The 17,125-nt window shown below is 56.1% G+C and overlaps 2 protein-coding genes across 7 annotated transcripts; both read left to right on the top strand.

Annotated features, from left to right (window-relative positions):
- Positions 1-4,955: 4,955 nt before the first annotated feature.
- CA11 (carbonic anhydrase 11) lies at positions 4,956-11,574 on the top strand (the record flags this gene model as incomplete). Of its 5 annotated transcripts, none has more annotated exons than XM_082606504.1 (9): positions 4,956-5,508; positions 5,596-5,670; positions 6,403-6,545; positions 8,318-8,503; positions 8,735-8,830; positions 8,987-9,059; positions 9,164-9,318; positions 9,576-9,741; positions 11,483-11,574. In XM_082606504.1, exons 1-9 carry the CDS (start codon positions 5,442-5,444, stop codon positions 11,572-11,574), a joined length of 1,053 nt encoding a protein of 350 aa, XP_082462630.1. In that variant the 5' UTR covers positions 4,956-5,441. The 5 variants fall into 5 exon arrangements, with proteins under 5 accessions (XP_082462630.1, XP_082462627.1, XP_082462631.1 ...); XM_082606501.1 differs by lacking the exon at positions 11,483-11,574 and adding an exon at positions 10,994-11,455; XM_082606505.1 differs by lacking the exon at positions 11,483-11,574 and adding an exon at positions 10,494-10,987.
- Positions 11,575-11,634: 60 nt separating this feature from the next.
- Positions 11,635-16,964, top strand: DBP (D-box binding PAR bZIP transcription factor; the record flags this gene model as incomplete). Of its 2 annotated transcripts, XM_082606506.1 has the most annotated exons (4): positions 11,635-11,773; positions 12,668-13,078; positions 14,698-14,909; positions 16,500-16,964. In XM_082606506.1, 4 exons carry the CDS (start codon positions 11,635-11,637, stop codon positions 16,713-16,715), a joined length of 978 nt encoding a protein of 325 aa, XP_082462632.1. In that variant the 3' UTR covers positions 16,716-16,964. The 2 variants fall into 2 exon arrangements, with proteins under 2 accessions (XP_082462632.1, XP_082462633.1); XM_082606507.1 differs by lacking the exons at positions 11,635-11,773; positions 12,668-13,078 and adding an exon at positions 13,636-13,689.
- Positions 16,965-17,125: the final 161 nt, after the last annotated feature.

The raw sequence follows: 17,125 nt of genomic DNA, 5'->3' as shown, positions 1-17,125 counted from the left end.
CCTGCTCACCACAGCATCACTGATGGCTTCCTGAAAGAGCAGACTCCTGAAATGCATATGAGCTCTCAGAAGATGTGACATCTGAGGTAGGTCTTGAAGGACAGAGGAAGGATTTGGACATGACAAGAAAGGTGAAGAGGTGGGGACTTTGTCCAGAGGTGCTGGGGAGCTATGGGAAGGCTATAACTAGGGGAGAGGCGAGGTCAACTCTGGATGTAGAAGACCCCTCCGGGGTCCCTGGAGGGTAGACTGGAGGGGGAGGGAGACTGCGGTGGGGGAGGGGCTGGAGGGAGGATCCTGGTGGGAGAAGATGAGTTCTGAGCCAGGGCTGGGGTTATGGGAACAGAAAGAGGGTCAGGAAAATGTTACCTACACTGGAAGACTTCCTCTTACCCCCATGTAAGAAAATCTTTTTCTTAGCCATTTCTGAATGCAATGCCACAGTCCCTATATTTTACTTCATTCACTCACTTATTCATTCATTCAACATATTCTCCCAAGTTCTCCCTGGGAAATGCTGGGACCAGGACTTGAGTCAGTCCCCGGATTTGCCCTGGAGGAGCTCCCAGTCTGGGAGGGTGAGGTAGGAGAGAGACCTGGGTACAGTCACATTGGTGTGATGTGTAATAATGGGGGCAGCACAGGGCCCAGCCTGAGAGGTCAGGGAAGACTTCTTGGAGGAGGTGAGGCCCTCCCTGGGCCTTGAAGGAAACCCAAGTGTCTCCCAGGCTGATGGGAGGGGTGAGAATCTCTAGGGAGAGACATCAGGAACATCGTCTCATTCAATCATGCCCGACTTCTCTCCTGAGGACGCTCATGTCCTTTATGTAGGGTGATGCTGGGGACCCAGAGATGGGTCAGGCCTGGGCCCTGGAGGAAGGGCACACAGGGACACAGTCCTTCTCCTAATGAGATCTGTGCTCTAATGGAGGTACCCAGGACATTGGGAAGGTCCACAGAAGACACAGACCTAGCCTGAAGGTCAGGGAGGGCTTCCTGGAGGAGGAGAGTCAAAGTGTGGGGAGAGCCTACTCTTCCTGTCATGTCAGTCTGTCTTCTCTCCCTCCGTGTATCTCTGGTTCCTTCATTGGCTCTCCCTCTGATGAGTTCCATGTCTTTCTCATGATGTCTCCCAACCCCTGGGGTAGGCGGCTATAAAAAATTACCACAAACTGCGGGGCTAAAAATACCAGAAATTTATTCTCTCACAGTTCTGGAGGCCAGAAGTCTGACATCAAGGTGTGGGCAGGGCCACAGTCCCTCCGAAGGCTCTAGGGGAGGATCCATCCTTGCCTCTTACAGCTTCTGGTGGCTCCTCAAGATCCTTGGCTTGTGGTTGCATCACCCCAATCTCTGCTTCTGTCTTCACATCACCTTCTCCTCTGTCTCAAATCTCCCCCTGCCTTTCTTTTCCCTTTTTCTTTTTTTTAAGTTGAAGTATAGTTGATTTACAATATTCTGTTAGTTTCAGGTGTGCACAAAATGATTCAGTTAGATATATACATATGTATATATCTATGTAGATATATACATATGTATATATATCTATATTCTTTTCTCCTGATTCTTTTCCATTATTGTTTATTAGAAGATGTGGAATGTAGTTCCCTGTGCTATACAGTAAATCCCCGTTGTTTATCTATGCCTTTATTTTATAAGAACTTATCATTGGATTTAGGGTTCACCCAGACAATGTGGGATGATCTGATGTCAAGATCATTATCTTAATTACATCTCCAAAGACCCTTTTGCCAAATAAGGCCCTATTCACAGGTTCTGAGTGGGCATGTCTGTTTTTGCGGGGAGGGAGGCATCAGTCAACCCATGACATGTTGGGTGAGTTATTTCCTTCTCTGAGCCTCGGGGTTCTATCTGTATCATGGGGTTAATACTAACCCCCACCTGATGGGGCAACTTTGAGGGTTAACAAAACCTAAAGAGTGCATGGTACAGCCCCAGTGTCTAGAAAACTCTCAGTCAGAGTGTCTTCCATTTATTTATTTGGTTGTGCCGGGTCTTAGTTGCGGCAGGCAGGCTCCTTAGTTGCAGCTCGCAGGCTCTTTAGTTGTGGCATGCATGTGGATCTAGTTCCCTGACCAGGGATCGAACCCAGGCTCCCTGTATTGGGAGCATGAGTCTTAACCGCTGCACCACCAGGGAAGTCCCTGGCTTCCATTTCTTACTGATTTATTTGTCTGTCAGAGCTGGGTTCTTCTGCTAGTCTTTTCCTGCCACTTCCCCATAGTCTCTGCACATATGTCTCCATTATATTTTCTCCATCCTTCTTTGCTTCCTTCCTGTATAACTCTGGGCAAGCCCTTTGAGACTTGGCTTACTCATCTGTAAAATGGGATAATAACATCTTCTCTTTCATGGAGAGGCTGTTCATAGAAAGTGCTCGGAACTTTGCCTGGTGTGTCGCAGGTACTTTATGTGCTGGCCGCTATTACTGTAATTATTATTTTTACTACTACTGCTTTGGTTTCCTTTGTCTTGACTCCTTTCCCTGTCTCCGCAGCTCCCTCTGTCTTCAGGAGTCTCTCTTGACACATTCCTGCCATTCTGAATAAGTGTCTCACCAACCTCTAAGCCTCACGGGCCTTTAAGAGTCTGTCTCCTGGGCTTCCCTGGTGGCACAGTGGTTGAGAGTCCGCCTGCCGATGCAGGGGACACGGGTTCGTGCCCCGGTCCGGGAAGATCCCACATGCCGCGGAGCGGCTGGGCCCGTGAGCCATGGCCGCTGAGCCTGTGCGTCCGGAGCCTGTGCTCCGCAACGGGAGAGGCCACAACAGTGAGAGGCCCCACGTACCACAAAAAAAGAAAAAGAGTCTGTCTCTCTCCATTCCTCTCTCTCTTCCTCTCCCCACCTGTGATGGTTTTAAAATAAGCCCACATTCTTTGATACCCCTCTGTTCAAGAGGAGGAGCTTAATCTCTTTCTCTTTGAATGTGGGCTAGACTTAGTGTTTCACCTCCAATGAATAGAATAAAGAAGTGATGGTGTCAGGAATTCCCTGGCGGTCCAGTGGTTAGGACTCGGCGCTTTCTGCTGGGGCCTGGGTTCAATCCCTGGTCAGGGAACTGGGATCCTGCAGGCTATGCAATGCAGCCAAAAAAAAAAAAGGGGGTGGTGTGTGACTTTGGATATAGGTCATATAAGACACTGCTCTCTCTCTCCCTCTCTCTCTCCAATCACTCGCTCTGAGGGGGAAGCCAGCGGCCATGATGTGAGGACACTCAAGCAGCCCTATGGAGGGGCTCACCTGGTGAGTAGCTGAGGCCTCTTGTCAAGCACCATGTACGTGAGCTTGGAAGTAATCTTCCAGCCCCATTCAAGCCTTCAGATGACTGCAGCCCTGGCCAATAGCTTACTGCACCTTCATGAGAGACTCTGAGTTCTCTGTTGTTATCTGAGCCAGAGCCACCCAACTAAACTGCTCCAAAATTCCTACCCCTCAGAAACCATGAGATAATAAATATTTGTAGCTTTAAGCCACTGAGTTTTAAGATAATTTGTTATGTGACAAGGGATAATGAATATACCTTTCTTTCTCGTGTTTTCTCTGTCTCTCTGCATTTCTGACTCTCCGGGGTGTCTCCATCTCCCTCCATCACAGGTCCTTGAATGTCCATCTCCAATTCTCTATCCCTGAATGCCTCTGTGTTTCTGAATCCTCTTTAGTCTCATCCTTCATGTCAGCTGACCTGTTTCTGGGACTCTCTCCCCCTATCTGGGTCTCTCTGTCTCTGTCCATCTGTTGGTCTCTGTTCATACCTCTTTCTCTGCATGAGTGCGTCTCTTTATAGATGTGCATGTGTGTCTGCCTCGTTCTCTGTCTCCTCCTCTCTCTGCCCCTTGCTCTGGGTGTGTGATTCTCTGTCGCTCTGTCTTTAGATCTCTTTTTCTGTTTCTGTCTCTCCCCACACACCTCCTGCCTGGCATCTTGCTCTTCCATCTTTAACCTGGTATGTGGGACTCTCTCTCTCCTCTCTCTCTCTCTCTAGGTCTCTCTGCTTCTATCTCCAAGTTCGTGTGTCTACATCTGTCTCTCTGTGGGTCTCTGTATCTCTTTCTCTGCCTCCATCTGCATCTGTCTCCTTTTGCATTTTTTTCCCTGTCATTCTTGGGGGATCTCCCTCTCTCTGTATCTCTCTCTCTTCTCGGTGTGTATTTGTTTCTGTATCTTCTTCATTCAATGTATGTAAGTCTCTCTGTCTCTCTCTCTCTCCTGCCGCCGCCACCTCCCCCAGCAACCCCCCAACAGCCCCAGCCTCCCCTCTCATCTCTACCCTGCATCTCCCTCCACCACGGCTCTCCGTACCCATCTCAGGCTCCCCTTCCCTTCCCAAACCTCCTCCACTCTTCCCTGACCTCACCTCTGCTCTCTCTTCTCTGCCTTCCCGGCTCCTCCAGCCTCTCTCTCCCTCTCCAAGTCTCTGCCTCCCCCTCCTGGTCAGCCGCCCACATCGCGCGCCAGTCTCCCAGGGGATCCCCCAGCCGGGTTAAGGGAGCCCCTGGAGGAAGCCCGAGTGATGCATTGGGCGGGGGGCTGCAGGCACTGCAGGCTCCCACCTGGGTCCCCGCGAGCTGGGAGATGGCGGATCCTCCGGGGCCAGCGGCCCTGAGCGGGAAGACATCCGAGGACTCTCCCAGCTCCACCTTAAACGCCCCCCTTCCCCCTTCTGCGGAGGATGGAAACTGCAGGCTCTTGGGCCCCAGGTGTCCGGGCCACCCCCGCCCCCATGGCCCCAGCGCGGCCGGGAGCTGGGGACCATCCCCCCAACGACCCCTCCATCCTGCCCCTGGGGCACCCCCCCACACAGACACCCATGCCAGCCCGTGGAGGAGGGTTCTCTGCTGTGAGAGCTCCCCCCAGCCCCAAACAACGACAGAAAAATTAAATAACAGCAAGAGAGAGAAGAGAGGGAGGGGGAGGAGGGAGGAAGGGAGGAGAGAGGAGAGAGAGACGGAGAAACAGAAGAGGCAGGAGAGGAGGAGGTGGGGAGAGGGAGAGGAGCTGGAGGCCGAGAGGGAGCGAGGGAGGAGGAGAAGGAGGGGAGAGAAGCGGGATGGAGGTATGGAGTTAGGTGGCTTGCGAGAGCGTAATGAAGAGGGGGGTGTGGATTAGAAACCCAGAGGTAACCCGAGGGAGAAGCAGAAGGCAGAGAGAGGAGTAGGAAGATCGGGAGGTAGAGGGAGAAGGAGGCTTCGGGAAAAGAGGAGAGGAAGGGGAGGCATAGAGAGGGAGGAGAGGAGAGCGGAGTAGGGGCGTGGGGGCGTCTCAGTCCCCGGCTGCCTCAGTAACTGGGGAACTGGGACTCCCTGTGGGTAGGAGAGGAAGGCTGGAAGTCCGGAGGGGTCGGGGTTCCACAAAGAGAGGAAGAAGCTGAGAGAGGGCGGGCCAGGGCATTGGGAAGGGGTCGCCCCGAGGCCTCCCGGGGATGGGGGGTGCAGCTCGTCTGAACGCCCCTCGAGCGCTGCTACTCTGGGCCGCACTGGGGGCGGCAGGTAAGGCCTGGGGGGTTGGGGCAGAAGCCCCTGACTGGGGTGGGGGAGGGGTGCCAAGGAGAGGGGTTCAGGCTGCTCTCTCTCCAGCTCACATCGGACCCGCACCTGACCCCGAGGACTGGTGGAGCTACAAGGATAATCTCCAGGGAAACTTCGTGCCAGGTGCAGCCAGGGCGGGGACCCAGGAGTCTGGGCGCTGCCGGGCGCTTTCTTCCTGAGACCCAGCCCCCTCCCCCCAGGACGCAGAAGTCCCACCCCCTTCCTCCCTCCCTCAGGAGACCCAGCTTCTGAACCCGAGGGGCTCAGCATGGGACATTATACATTAGCATTGCAAGTAGTGAGTGGGAGGGAGTGGAAGGTAAGGGAGCTTGGGGCTGGAGAAGTGCGTGTGTGTTTCCTGGGAAAGAGGCAGGTAGGTCCTGGCTCCTACTGAGAACCAGAGGTTCAGTGGCCCCGTTGCCCACCTCGTCCAGCCCTCTCTTGCAATTCCTTCTCCCCATTACATTCATTATCCGGCTGTGGGACGAGACCAAAAGAACTACAACTCCCATGGGCTCTGGGGTAGGCAGGCACTGGATGGGTAGGCTGGCAGTCTCAGGGCCTGCTGGGAGTTGTAGTTCCTTCCCCAATGACAATTTAAGATAGGTTTGATCAAAGAGACTTGGAGGTGTTGGGGGGCGGGGCGGTCCTTAGGAAACTCCTCTAAGATTCTTCTAGGACCCAGGATTCTGGATCCCAGCCCCCTCCTCCCTCAAAGCCAGGAGTCCAGATTCCCAGCGCTTCGTCTCCTGGGATCCAAGGAGTCCAGACCACAGCCTTCCCAGCAGATCCCAGCCTTGGGATCCAGTCCATATTTCTGACTCCCTTTCCTCCCTGCCCCACTCCTGCTCCCAGGGCCTCCCTTCTGGGGCCTGGTGAACACAGCCTGGAGTCTGTGTGCTGTGGGGAAGCGACAGAGCCCCGTGGATGTGGAGCTGAAGAGGGTCCTTTATGACCCCTTTCTGCCCCCGCTGCGACTCAGCACAGGGGGAGAGAAGGTAAGGGGCCTGGAGGGCGGGGTTACCGAATCCACTGGGGCTGGGCCTGAGTGGAGGTGGGGGGTAGGGCTTTCAGTTGGGACGCTAGCCTTGGGGAAGGAGGCCTACAACACAGTGGGTGGAGAGGAGGCTACTTACACTCCACAGTGGATCACCAATTGTTCCCTCCTCAAACATGGCTCCTGGTCTTCCCATCTCTTAGAATCAGTGGTAAAACAGACTCAGTGTGCCAGGCACTGTTTTCAAACTTGATAAATCCTCTAATTTTCACAACAACCCCATGAAATAGGTACAGTTATTATCCTTATCTTATGGATGCAGAAACTCAGGCACAGAGAGGTTAAGTTACTTACCTGAGGTCAAACAGCTACAGAGTGTCAGGGCTGGGATTCAAACCCAGGCAGTGTGGTCCCAGAATCCATGCTCTTGCCTGCTTTGCAATACCATTTCTTTCTTTTTTTTTTTTTTTGGCCGCGCCCCGCGGCACGTGGGATCTTGCTTCCCCGACCAGGGATCGAACCTGCACCCCCTGCATTGGAAGCACAGAGTCTTAACCACTGGACCACCAAGGAAGTCCCACAATACCATTTCTTATAAGAGGTGGCACTACCTTTCACCCAGCCAAAAGTCTCAGAGCTATTTCCCATCCCATTTCCTCCCTCACTCCCATTTCCCATCCATGTCCTTTCTAGTCTCCTTGCTAAACAGCATTTCACTTCTTGTCCCTCTACTGCTCCCACCATCATCTTGCACCTGGACTGGTGCCATAGCCTCCTTGCTGGCCTGCTTCTCTGCCTCCTGCAATCCTTTCTCCATCCCACTGCCAGAGAGACGTTTAAAAACACAGACCAGATCATACCACTCTCTCCTACTCAAAACTCTTCTATTAGGACAAGTAATAATAACACACACTTATACAGCACTTAGCATGTGCCTGGCACTGTGCCAAGTGTGTTATATACATTCAGTTATTTAAATCAAAATACAAAATACCCCATCATTGCCCACAGGGCTGTGCACCATCTGGCTCCCATCACCACTCTCTCCTTTGCTCACTGGGCTCTGGTCCCACTGGCTTCTTCACTGTCACTAAAATAGGCCATCTCAGGGCTTTGCACTGACTGTTCTCCTTTCTGGAATGCCATTCTCCCTGCTCCTTGCAACTAACCCCTCCTTATCCTTCAGGTCTCCATTCAAATGTCACTTCCTCATGGAAGCCCTTCTTGACACCCCACCCCCATCCCAATCTATGGGTCGTCCTCCCCCATTTTTTGGCTGTGCTGCTTGCAGGATCTCAGTTCCCCGAGCAGGGATTGAACCCAAACCCTGGCAGTGAAAGTGCAGAGTCCTAACCACTAGACTCCCAAGGAATTCCCTGGGTTTCCTATTATACTTTATCAGAGCTCCCAGTTCTCCCCAGAGTGAGCACAGGATGTAATTAACTAAGCATTTACTTATATGATTCAGAATTTATTGTCTGTCTCTCCTCCACTGGAGCAGAAGCTCCATGAGGCCCAGAATTTTTGTCTACTTGCTCATTGCTCTCTTCCTGGCATCCGTGGCACATAGTAGCAGCTCAATAAATATTTGTTAATTAAATTCACCACTATTGAGCACCTACCATGGACCAGCCCAGAGTCTGGAAAGACATTAGTGTTCAGACTATGCTGAATGATTAAATGTTTGTTGGCAGAGGGAAATGTACGAATGGAAAACAGTAGGGAAAAGGTCTTCTCTCTGCATCCCTATGAAGGCCTCCACCTCTCCCACAGCTCCGGGGAACCCTGTACAACACCGGTCGCCATGTCTCCTTCCTGCCTGCACCCCGGCCTGTGGTCAATGTGTCTGGGGGGCCCCTCCTTTATAGCCACCGACTCAGTGAACTGCGGCTGCTATTTGGAGCGCGTGATGGAGCTGGCTCTGAACACCAGATCAACCACCAGGGTTTCTCTGCTGAGGTGATGCCTGCTAACCTCTGACCCTTGACCTTCACCCTGAGTCGACCCAATTCCTCCCACCTCACCCTCCTCTTAACGCCTCATCCCATCCTCCTCCACAGAACTACCCCCCCAACCCTGAACACTAATCCTTAACCTGACTTGGGACCCCAAAGGCCCAGAACTGCACCCATTGCCCATTCTGTCCCTCCTGTCTGCCAGGGGACCCCACTCTCTGTGCTCCCCTCGCAGGTGCAGCTCATCCACTTCAACCAAGAACTCTACGGGAACCTCAGCACCGCCTCCCGGGGCCCCAATGGCCTGGCCATTCTCAGCCTCTTTGTCAATGTGAGCCCAGGCAAGATTCGGAGGGAGGGAGGGGCTGGAACCTGGGGTCTGAGAAGAGGGAGGCTGGAAGGCCCAGACTCCAGGGTCCTAGGGGAGGAAGGGGTTGGGGGCTTGGACTTCCGGGTTCCTATCTCCTCACCTCATACCTCCACACAGGTGGCCGGTAGCTCAAACCCATTCCTTAGCCGCCTCCTTAACCGTGACACCATCACCCGCATCTCCTACAAGAGTAAGTCCCTGGGCATTGGAGGGTGGAGAGGGTGGGGGTGGGGTGTGCACATAGGGGAGTCGAGCAGGGGCACCCCTCTTCACTCTGACCTGATATTCCCGCAGATGATGCCTACTTTCTTCAAGACCTGAGTCTGGAGCTCCTGTTCCCCGAATCCTTTGGCTTCATCACCTATCAGGGCTCTCTCAGCACCCCACCCTGCTCGGAGACTGTTACCTGGATCCTCATTGACAGGGCCCTAAATATCACCTCCCTCCAGGTGACCCTGGCAGCCCATTGCCCCCTCCCTGCCACCCCCAACCCGTTCCTTGGCCTGGGTGTCCCCTTGCCTCACCTACCCTCCTACCCCCGGTTGACAGGGAACTGGAAGGGATTCGAGAATCTGACAACCCTGGAGCGTCTGGTGGGGGCCGAGCAAGACCCCGCCCACCCGCTCTCGGGGGCGGGGCTTCCTGCGTGACGCCACCAGATCCATTCATTATTCACTCCCAGTTTCCCACCCCCCTTCCACGGCAGATGCACTCCCTGAGACTCCTGAGCCAGAATCCTCCGTCCCAGATCTTCCAGAGCCTCAGCGGTAACGGCCGGCCCCTGCAGCCCTTGGTCCACAGGGCCTTGAGGGGCAACAGGGACCCCCGGCACCCCGAGAGGCGCTGCCGAGGCCCCAACTACCGCCTGCATGGTATGATCCAGTCTGCACCCCCTCCACGTCTTGGTCTAACCCGCCTATGTGTCTCCCCTTGGTGTCTCAATATGATACAGTCCTACCCCCCTCTGCTGCTCTGTACGATCCAGCTTCTTGAGCTCTCACTCGCTCTTTCTCCCTTCCCCCTCTGTGTCAAAGTGGTACAGCCCACCTCCCGGTCATTGACCATTGCTGGTCCATGATTTGTCTTCTTCGCTGCTTGCAACTTGGTGTATAACCCGAGCCCCCTGGTTTCCTTATGGTACGATCAAGTACTGGTCCGTGGTGCCTATTACTATGGCTTTCCGAAATGGTACAGCCCGAATCCTTTTCCCTGTTTTCATGTGGTACAACCCACCTCCCTTACTGAGGAACAGCATGGTACAATCCCCTTTCCCCCCCACTGCCTCCTCGTGGTTCAGCCCAGTGATCTAACGTCTACCTCTCTGGCTTCTCAACATGGTACAGCCCATACCCCCCCCCCCATGAATACCTTCCCGTAGTTCCACCTAATGCTGAAACCGGATGTCCCTATTCCACCCTCCTGCTGCCTCCCTATGGTTCAGCCCAGTGCAGTATAACTGACCATTTCCCCCAGCTTCTCAACCTGGTACATTCCGGTTCCCCCTTCGCAGCCCTCCCTGTGGTAGAGCCCCGGGCGGCCCCCCCATCCCCGCCCCCTGCATGCTCCCTTCAGGGTCCATCCTATCGTGCCCTAAACTAACGCCCCCACCCGTGTCATCTTACAGTGGATGGTACCCCCCATGGTCGCTGAGACTCCCCATCGAGGATTGCGCCTGCCTTTCCCAAGCCTCCCCACAAGGGGAGGGGAGTCACCCCCAAAACAAAGCTATTAAAGGGACAGAATACTTCCTGTATCTCAGTGGTCTGATTCTAGGGGCGGCGAGGAAATATTTGGGTATTAAAGAATAGCAGCCTTCTTCTAGAAACCAATCTCCCTCTTCCTAAACCCCACTACTCGGTTTTTTGGCTTCCCGTTTCCCCAGTCATGTGGATTCGCGGCTCCTTTAAGCGGCTCTTCTCCCCTCCCACCCCTTTACCCACCCTCCCCGTCAGGCAGCACGCGCAAAGCCATGTGCTTCCCCCTTCCGTCTGCCTCATTGGCCCAAACTGGGTCACGGTCCCGCCCCCAGTGCCGTCTCCCATTGGGTGAATGTAGGTCAGGGTCCCGCCTCCCTCCAAAAGGCAAGGTAACTTCACGCACTGAGACCCTCTCTCGCACTCCCAGGACTTGGCGGATCCAGGGGTCCCATTGGCTGTGCGTCTCGAGGGGTCAAGACGCCATTGGCCCGCGCTTTCAGCCGGAGGGAGGCACGCGGCTGGGGTGCAAGGCCGGAGTCGGGCGGGGGCCGAGAGGAGGGGTGCGCTCTGTGGCGTCGGGTGTTTTGGTTTGGCTTTTTTTTTTTTTTTTTTCCGCGAAAGAAGTTTGCTTTGGCCACGCCTCAAGGCAGCCGCCTCCTCCTGCCCTCTCCCCGGCCCTCCGCGCACACCTCTTGGTGCAGATTGCAAAGCTCCTTGCTTGGAGAGGGCTGCAGATTTTGCAAGACCCAGGCTCACCCACCTTGTAGAAGGAGCGCCTTGTGTCCCCTTGAACCCTCGGTTGCAAAGAGCCGGCTGCCTGATTTGATCAGCCCCTCACCCAGACTGTATGGTCTCCTGGGACCCTCTTGAGTTGCACGTTTCTGCACCGAGGACTGCAAATCCCCGTCGCTCCTAGGATTTGCAGTGTTCTGGATACTGGAGGCTTGCAAGCTACGCTCGCCCGCCCCTGGGCAGACACTCGCTCGAACCACAGGAGTGTGCTGCTGACTGGCAAGCCAGCTGTTCGCCTCTCCATGAACCCGTGAGCCTGCGGGCAGGTGCCGGGCGATGGCGCGGCCCGTGAGCGACAGGACTCCGGCCCCCCTGCTGCTGGGCAGCCCGACCGGGGCCCCCCCTGGCGGGGGAGCGCTGCTTGGGCTGCGGAGCCTTCTGCAGGGGACCAGCAAGCCCAAAGAGCCAGCCAGCTGTGAGTTCTAGCCCCCATCTCGCCCAACTCAGACACCCTGCTCCCTTAGTGCCGGGAGGGTCCACAGCTACCTCCTACGTGCCAAGAGCCCATCCTCCCAACCTTTATCTACCCAAATATTGTACTTAGGTGTTTAGGCCCCTAGATCCCTCAGCACCCAGGACCCAAAAGTACCGGTTCTCATGCCTGTCCACTCCCAGGACTCAAGACTCTAGGCCCCAGCCCCCTCTTCCTTTTGGTTCCGAGAGTCTGGACCCCTGGGGTCCAGGGAGAAGGGAGGGGGGTGTGTGTCGGATGCTCACACGGTTGTTACACGGGCTTGGGCGGGGCCTCCTGGGGTCACATGGAGTCTAGGGATGAGGAATGTGCCCCAGGAATAGAGCCCCTTCCTGCCCCTTAGAGTGTGGGGGCAGGGAGGAGGGGGTACAGTGAGCAGAGAGTGGGGGGGTTGTAGATTACAGAGGAATTAACAGAGCTGTCATTTTTTAAATCTCTCCTGCCCAACCCTCCACCTACCTCTGTCTGAACTTCCATCCCCCTTCTGTGTCTCTATCCCTTCCTGGGTCTCTGTCCCCATCTCTCTCTTTGCGTCCCTGTCATCCCCTCTTCCTGAGTCTCTCTTCCTCTCTATCCCTTTCTCGGTCCGCCGCCCCCGTCTCTGTCTTTTCTCTCTGGGTCTCTCTCCCTCTCTGAGCCTCTGTCCCCTCCTCTCTCTGGGTCTTTGCCCTCCCTCCCGGGTCCCTCCCCCACTTCCCTCCTGTCCCCCTCTCTCTGGATCTCTGCGGTGTGGGGCTCCATCCCCTCGTTCCTCGTGTCTCTCTCCTCTCGGAGTCGCTTCTTCATCTCCGTCTTTCTCCTCCTCCCCACCCTGACCGCTCTTTCCCTGGCCCGCAGGTCTGCTGAAGGAAAAGGAGCGCAAGGCGGCCCCGCCGGCAGCCACGGTCCCCGGGCCGGGCCTGGAGCCAGCGGGACCGGCGGATGCCTCAGCTGGGGCGGTAGTGGGCGGCGGGTCCCCACGAGGACGCCCGGGGGCTGCGCCCGGCCCGGGTCTGTTGGCGCCGCTACTGTGGGAGCGGACGCTGCCGTTCGGCGACGTGGAGTACGTGGACCTGGACGCCTTCCTGCTGGAGCATGGGCTCCCTCCCAGCCCGCCGCCCCCCGGCGGCCCGTCGCCAGCGCCCTCGCCCGTGCGCACACCTGCACCCTCCCCGGGGCCCGGCTCCTGCGGCTCGGCTTCCCCTCGCTCCTCGCCCGGGCACGCCCCCGCCCGGGCTGCCCTCGGGGCCGCCGGCGGCCACCGCGCAGGTGCGACGGCTGGGGCGGGACAGGGCCCTGGTTGGGCGGGGCTTGGACTCCAGAGGGCGGGGCTGTGAGAATCTGGGGGTCAGGACGGTGGGACTGGGGCTGCATGCCCGAATTCCGGGTCCCCTAATCGGGAGATGTCGGGAGAGGAGTCCGGATTCTGTGTCCCCTAATGGGTCAGGGACTGTGTATCCTGGATCTATAGGAGATGAGGGACTTGGGACCCCAAGTTCCAGGAAGCCTGCCCAGTGGTGAGGTCGTGTGAATTTTTACGTGGGACGTGAGGACAAAGGCTCTGGATACTCGAGGAGTAGGGATTGGGATCCCAGAACACTGGAGTTATTTACTGGGGAGTGGACTGCACCCCAGAATCTGGACCCGGAAGCGGTGGAACTGGGGTAGGACCGGAAATCCTAGGCCCTCTACGAGGGAGGAAGACGAGGAGCGGACACAGACTTCTGTTTCCCCAGGACAAAAGGGACTGGCAGCCCTGCCTCCTCGGCCCCACCCCCCAGTGGAGAGGGTCTGGCGCCCCGGGTCCCGGCATCCTTCAGAAGGGACCTTCATCCTGGGTCTTCCACTGGGGCAAGGACCGAGCTTTCTATATTCCTGTGGTAGGGGCTTGGGGTCCCAGAATCGTGTATATCCTAGTGGCGAGGATGTTTGGAGCCTGAGAATATCGAGGGGGTCGGTTCTCGAGTGTTCCCTAGAGAGCAGAGGGGTCTGGACCCTTGGCGCTTTAGAGGTTCGAGCTGGGAGACCCCAGGGAGCAAGAGGGAAGGTGTGCTCCCTCTGGCACCTTGGGGTAGCCAGGGCGGACTGCAGGTCGGGGATTCCTGGACATACCTGCTCCTGGTCCGACCTCCGGGCAGGACCAGGGCCCTCCCCTTCCCAGTCGCACATTCCCGCGCCACGTGAGTCCTCTCCTCCCTCCTCCGTGCTTCGTGCTTCGCGCACGCGCGGTCACGCGGGAGGGGGCGGGACTGGGGAACAGGAGGGCGCCCGTGGCGGCAGGGGGGCGGGGCGGGAAAGCAGGCGCCAGCACGTGACTCGGCCCTGAACCTGTGTCCTCAGTTGGCCCCAGCTGGCTCTCTCTTAAAGGTACAGGCCGCTCTTACGCTTGAACCAACCTGGAACCTCAGAGCCCTGTATGCTTCTTGTCCCTAACTCTTTGGACTTATTAGCTCTTAAGGAGCTAACTTGAGGTCTTTTCGGTGCATTAAATTCCTTTTCCCTGAACAGCCGGGGGTCTAGGCTTTGGTTGGGGATTCAGTTAAGAAGGGTAGGACTATAGGGAAGGAAGCTAACACTGTAACTCTGAAGTCCTGAGGTTTTAGAAGCAATAATTCAGGTTCCTGTGCTACTTAGGGCAAGTCACGTATGATTGGGCCTCAGTTTTCCTGTGTGTAAAAGTGGAGCTGGTTTCATGATTTCTAAGCATCTTTGTGGCTTAAGGGACCTTCATATTTTATATTAGGGAGGTTGATCCCTGGCGGGCTTTATGTTAAACCCCATAAGGGCCTTCCTTGTGGTGGATATGATACCTGAGCAGGGGGTAGCCTCTGGGAACCCCCCTCCCCAAAATAAATACGCACTCAGGCGGCACATTCTATTTCCCCAAGGCCTGACCTCTCGGGATACACCCAGCCCTGTGGACCCAGACACGGTGGAGGTGCTGATGACCTTCGAACCTGACCCAGCTGATTTAGCCCTGTCAAGCATTCCCGGCCATGAGACCTTTGACCCTCGGAGACATCGCTTCTCAGAGGAGGAACTTAAGCCCCAGCCAATCATGAAGAAGGCGCGGAAGATCCAGGTGCCAGAGGAGCAGAAGGTGAGCATTGCTGGGTGTAGGACACAGGCTTCGTGGGTGCTGGCTCCACGGCCAGGGGTGGCCCTCTCTTTAGTCAGACCTGGGTTTCTCACTTGGGATTAGCTCTCCCATTCTCCTAACCTACAGCCAAGGACCAGTCCTCCTTGGCCAGGGGCTGCACAGGGACAGAGGTTTGGGCTTGAGATTTGTGAAAAACCATATCACTGTGGGATTCAGACTCAGCCAGCACTGCTGGGACCAGTTTTACAGGCTTGGAGCTTCTCCTATCGGTTGGACCCAACACCCTCATTGGGGCAGGCTTCAGGCTCTACCAGGCCCAGTTGCTAAGGATAGCATCCTTTAGGAATGTGATATCAGCTTGTTTCTTCTGAGCAGCCAACTAGGCAGGGGTTGGTCCTTTAATCTCTGATCTGGGGCATCCTTCAGGGCAATTGCATCTGCCTAGGATGAAGACTTTGCCAGCCCCTCTAGGCCTTGTTTTCTGGACTTACTGTTAAGAGGCCTCAGGTTCTCATTAGCGGCCAGGGCCACATTCTGATTTGGGGTGCTTTGGGCAGTGACTGCATCTCTCTAGCATTCTGTCTTTGTCAGTTCTGGGTTCTTCCCTAACAAGAAGTACCTGGGTTTGTCTCACAAGACTTTGGCGTGTCCTTGTGTAAGACACAACTACTTGAAGCAGTGAGTACTGGCCTGTAAACCAAATCTAGACCAGTGGTTTCTCTTGCCATGAAGCCCTGTTGCTAGGGGGTGGGTTTACCCTAGCAAGCAGGGACTAGGCTTTAATGAAATGGGGATGGAGGGGCATCTTTCAGAGCTCTGGGTGGTCCTTGTACTAAGGAGTGGTCCTCCTCCACAGCCAAATTCCAGGACTGGAGAACTCTAAACATAATGGTGTGGGGAGGTCTCAGGATAGACCCCTTTGCAACCAGGGACTGTTGGGGGAGGAGACAGCTCCCTGGCCTCTATTCAAAGCCAGTGGGTCAGAGACTGGCTGTGGTCATTGGGACCACTTACACCTCACTTTTGTTTGCTGAGGAGGGGTGAGGTTGCCTTGGCAGCAAGGTCAAAAGGGCCCAGCTCTGAGAGGATTTTATGGGACACCAAACCCCATCACTAGGGAACCTAGGCTTTCCTTAGCAACCAGGATCTGGAAAGGTGATGTATAGGGCAGTGCTTTTCAATGGGAGAAGTCTTCAGACCCTGAAGGTCTTGTTGCTAGGGAACAAGAATCCTTAGCAAACCAGGAGCTAACTGCAGGCCTTTTGTCAAGTGAGAAGAGCTTGGGCCTGCTCTGCACAGTGGAGACTTGAAGCTCAGTTGCTTGGGGTGGGAGGCTATCTCACGCCTTAGCTGTTGCTAGGGGCCTGCTGTGCATAGCAACCGGGGCCCTAGAAGGCCAGACCCTTGGGTACCCATTCAGGGGAGATCGGGTATCCTTTAGGCCCCACTGCTGGGTGAGAAGCAGCCCGGGGTGTGGTGGGGAGGTTTCTTAGGTGCACTCTGGTTCTTGAAGTCAGAAGCAAAGCTGTTCCTCCCTTCTCTCGCTGGGCCGGGGCCCCTCTGGACCTCAGTGCTTTCCCACCCATCCAGGACGAGAAGTATTGGAGCCGGCGATACAAGAATAACGAGGCAGCCAAGCGGTCCCGCGACGCCCGGAGGCTCAAGGAGAACCAGATATCGGTGCGGGCGGCCTTCCTGGAGAAGGAGAACGCCCTGCTACGGCAGGAGGTGGTGGCCGTGCGCCAGGAGCTGTCCCACTACCGCGCCGTGCTGTCCCGCTACCAGGCCCAGCACGGAGCCCTGTGAGGCCGCCCCCCACCCCAACGGGCGGAGCGCTCCTCCGCCTCGCTCAGACTTGCGCCCTGACACCCTTTTCCCTCCCCGCCCTGTGGCCCACGGGCCGGCCAGCTGGGTGCCCCAGGGATGTGATGATGCAGATAAATACATTTATATTTTTAAGAAAAAGTGAGCCTCCCCGCTCCCACGCGGGGGCGGGGAAGGTCCTCAGTGTGTGCCCCCCGGCACGTCGGGGACCCCATCCTCCCACCGCCTCCGTTAACACGATCCTGAATAAATCTTGAGAACCCCAGAGCCAGCTGTCTTGGGGGAGGAGGCAGCTCCCTGGCCCCAGTTCAAGGCCAGCGGGTCACGCTGGCCGCAGTCCATGGGCAGGTCTGGGCTTCGGTCCATAAAAGGCAGGAGCTGCTGGAAGTGCC

Source organism: Mesoplodon mirus (genome assembly GCF_964341445.2).
Source record: "Mesoplodon mirus genome assembly, chromosome: 19".
Taxonomy (NCBI): Eukaryota; Metazoa; Chordata; class Mammalia; order Artiodactyla; family Ziphiidae; genus Mesoplodon; species Mesoplodon mirus.
The sequence above is the reverse complement of the archived record's forward strand: the minus strand, read 5'-3'. Positions and strand labels throughout refer to the sequence as shown.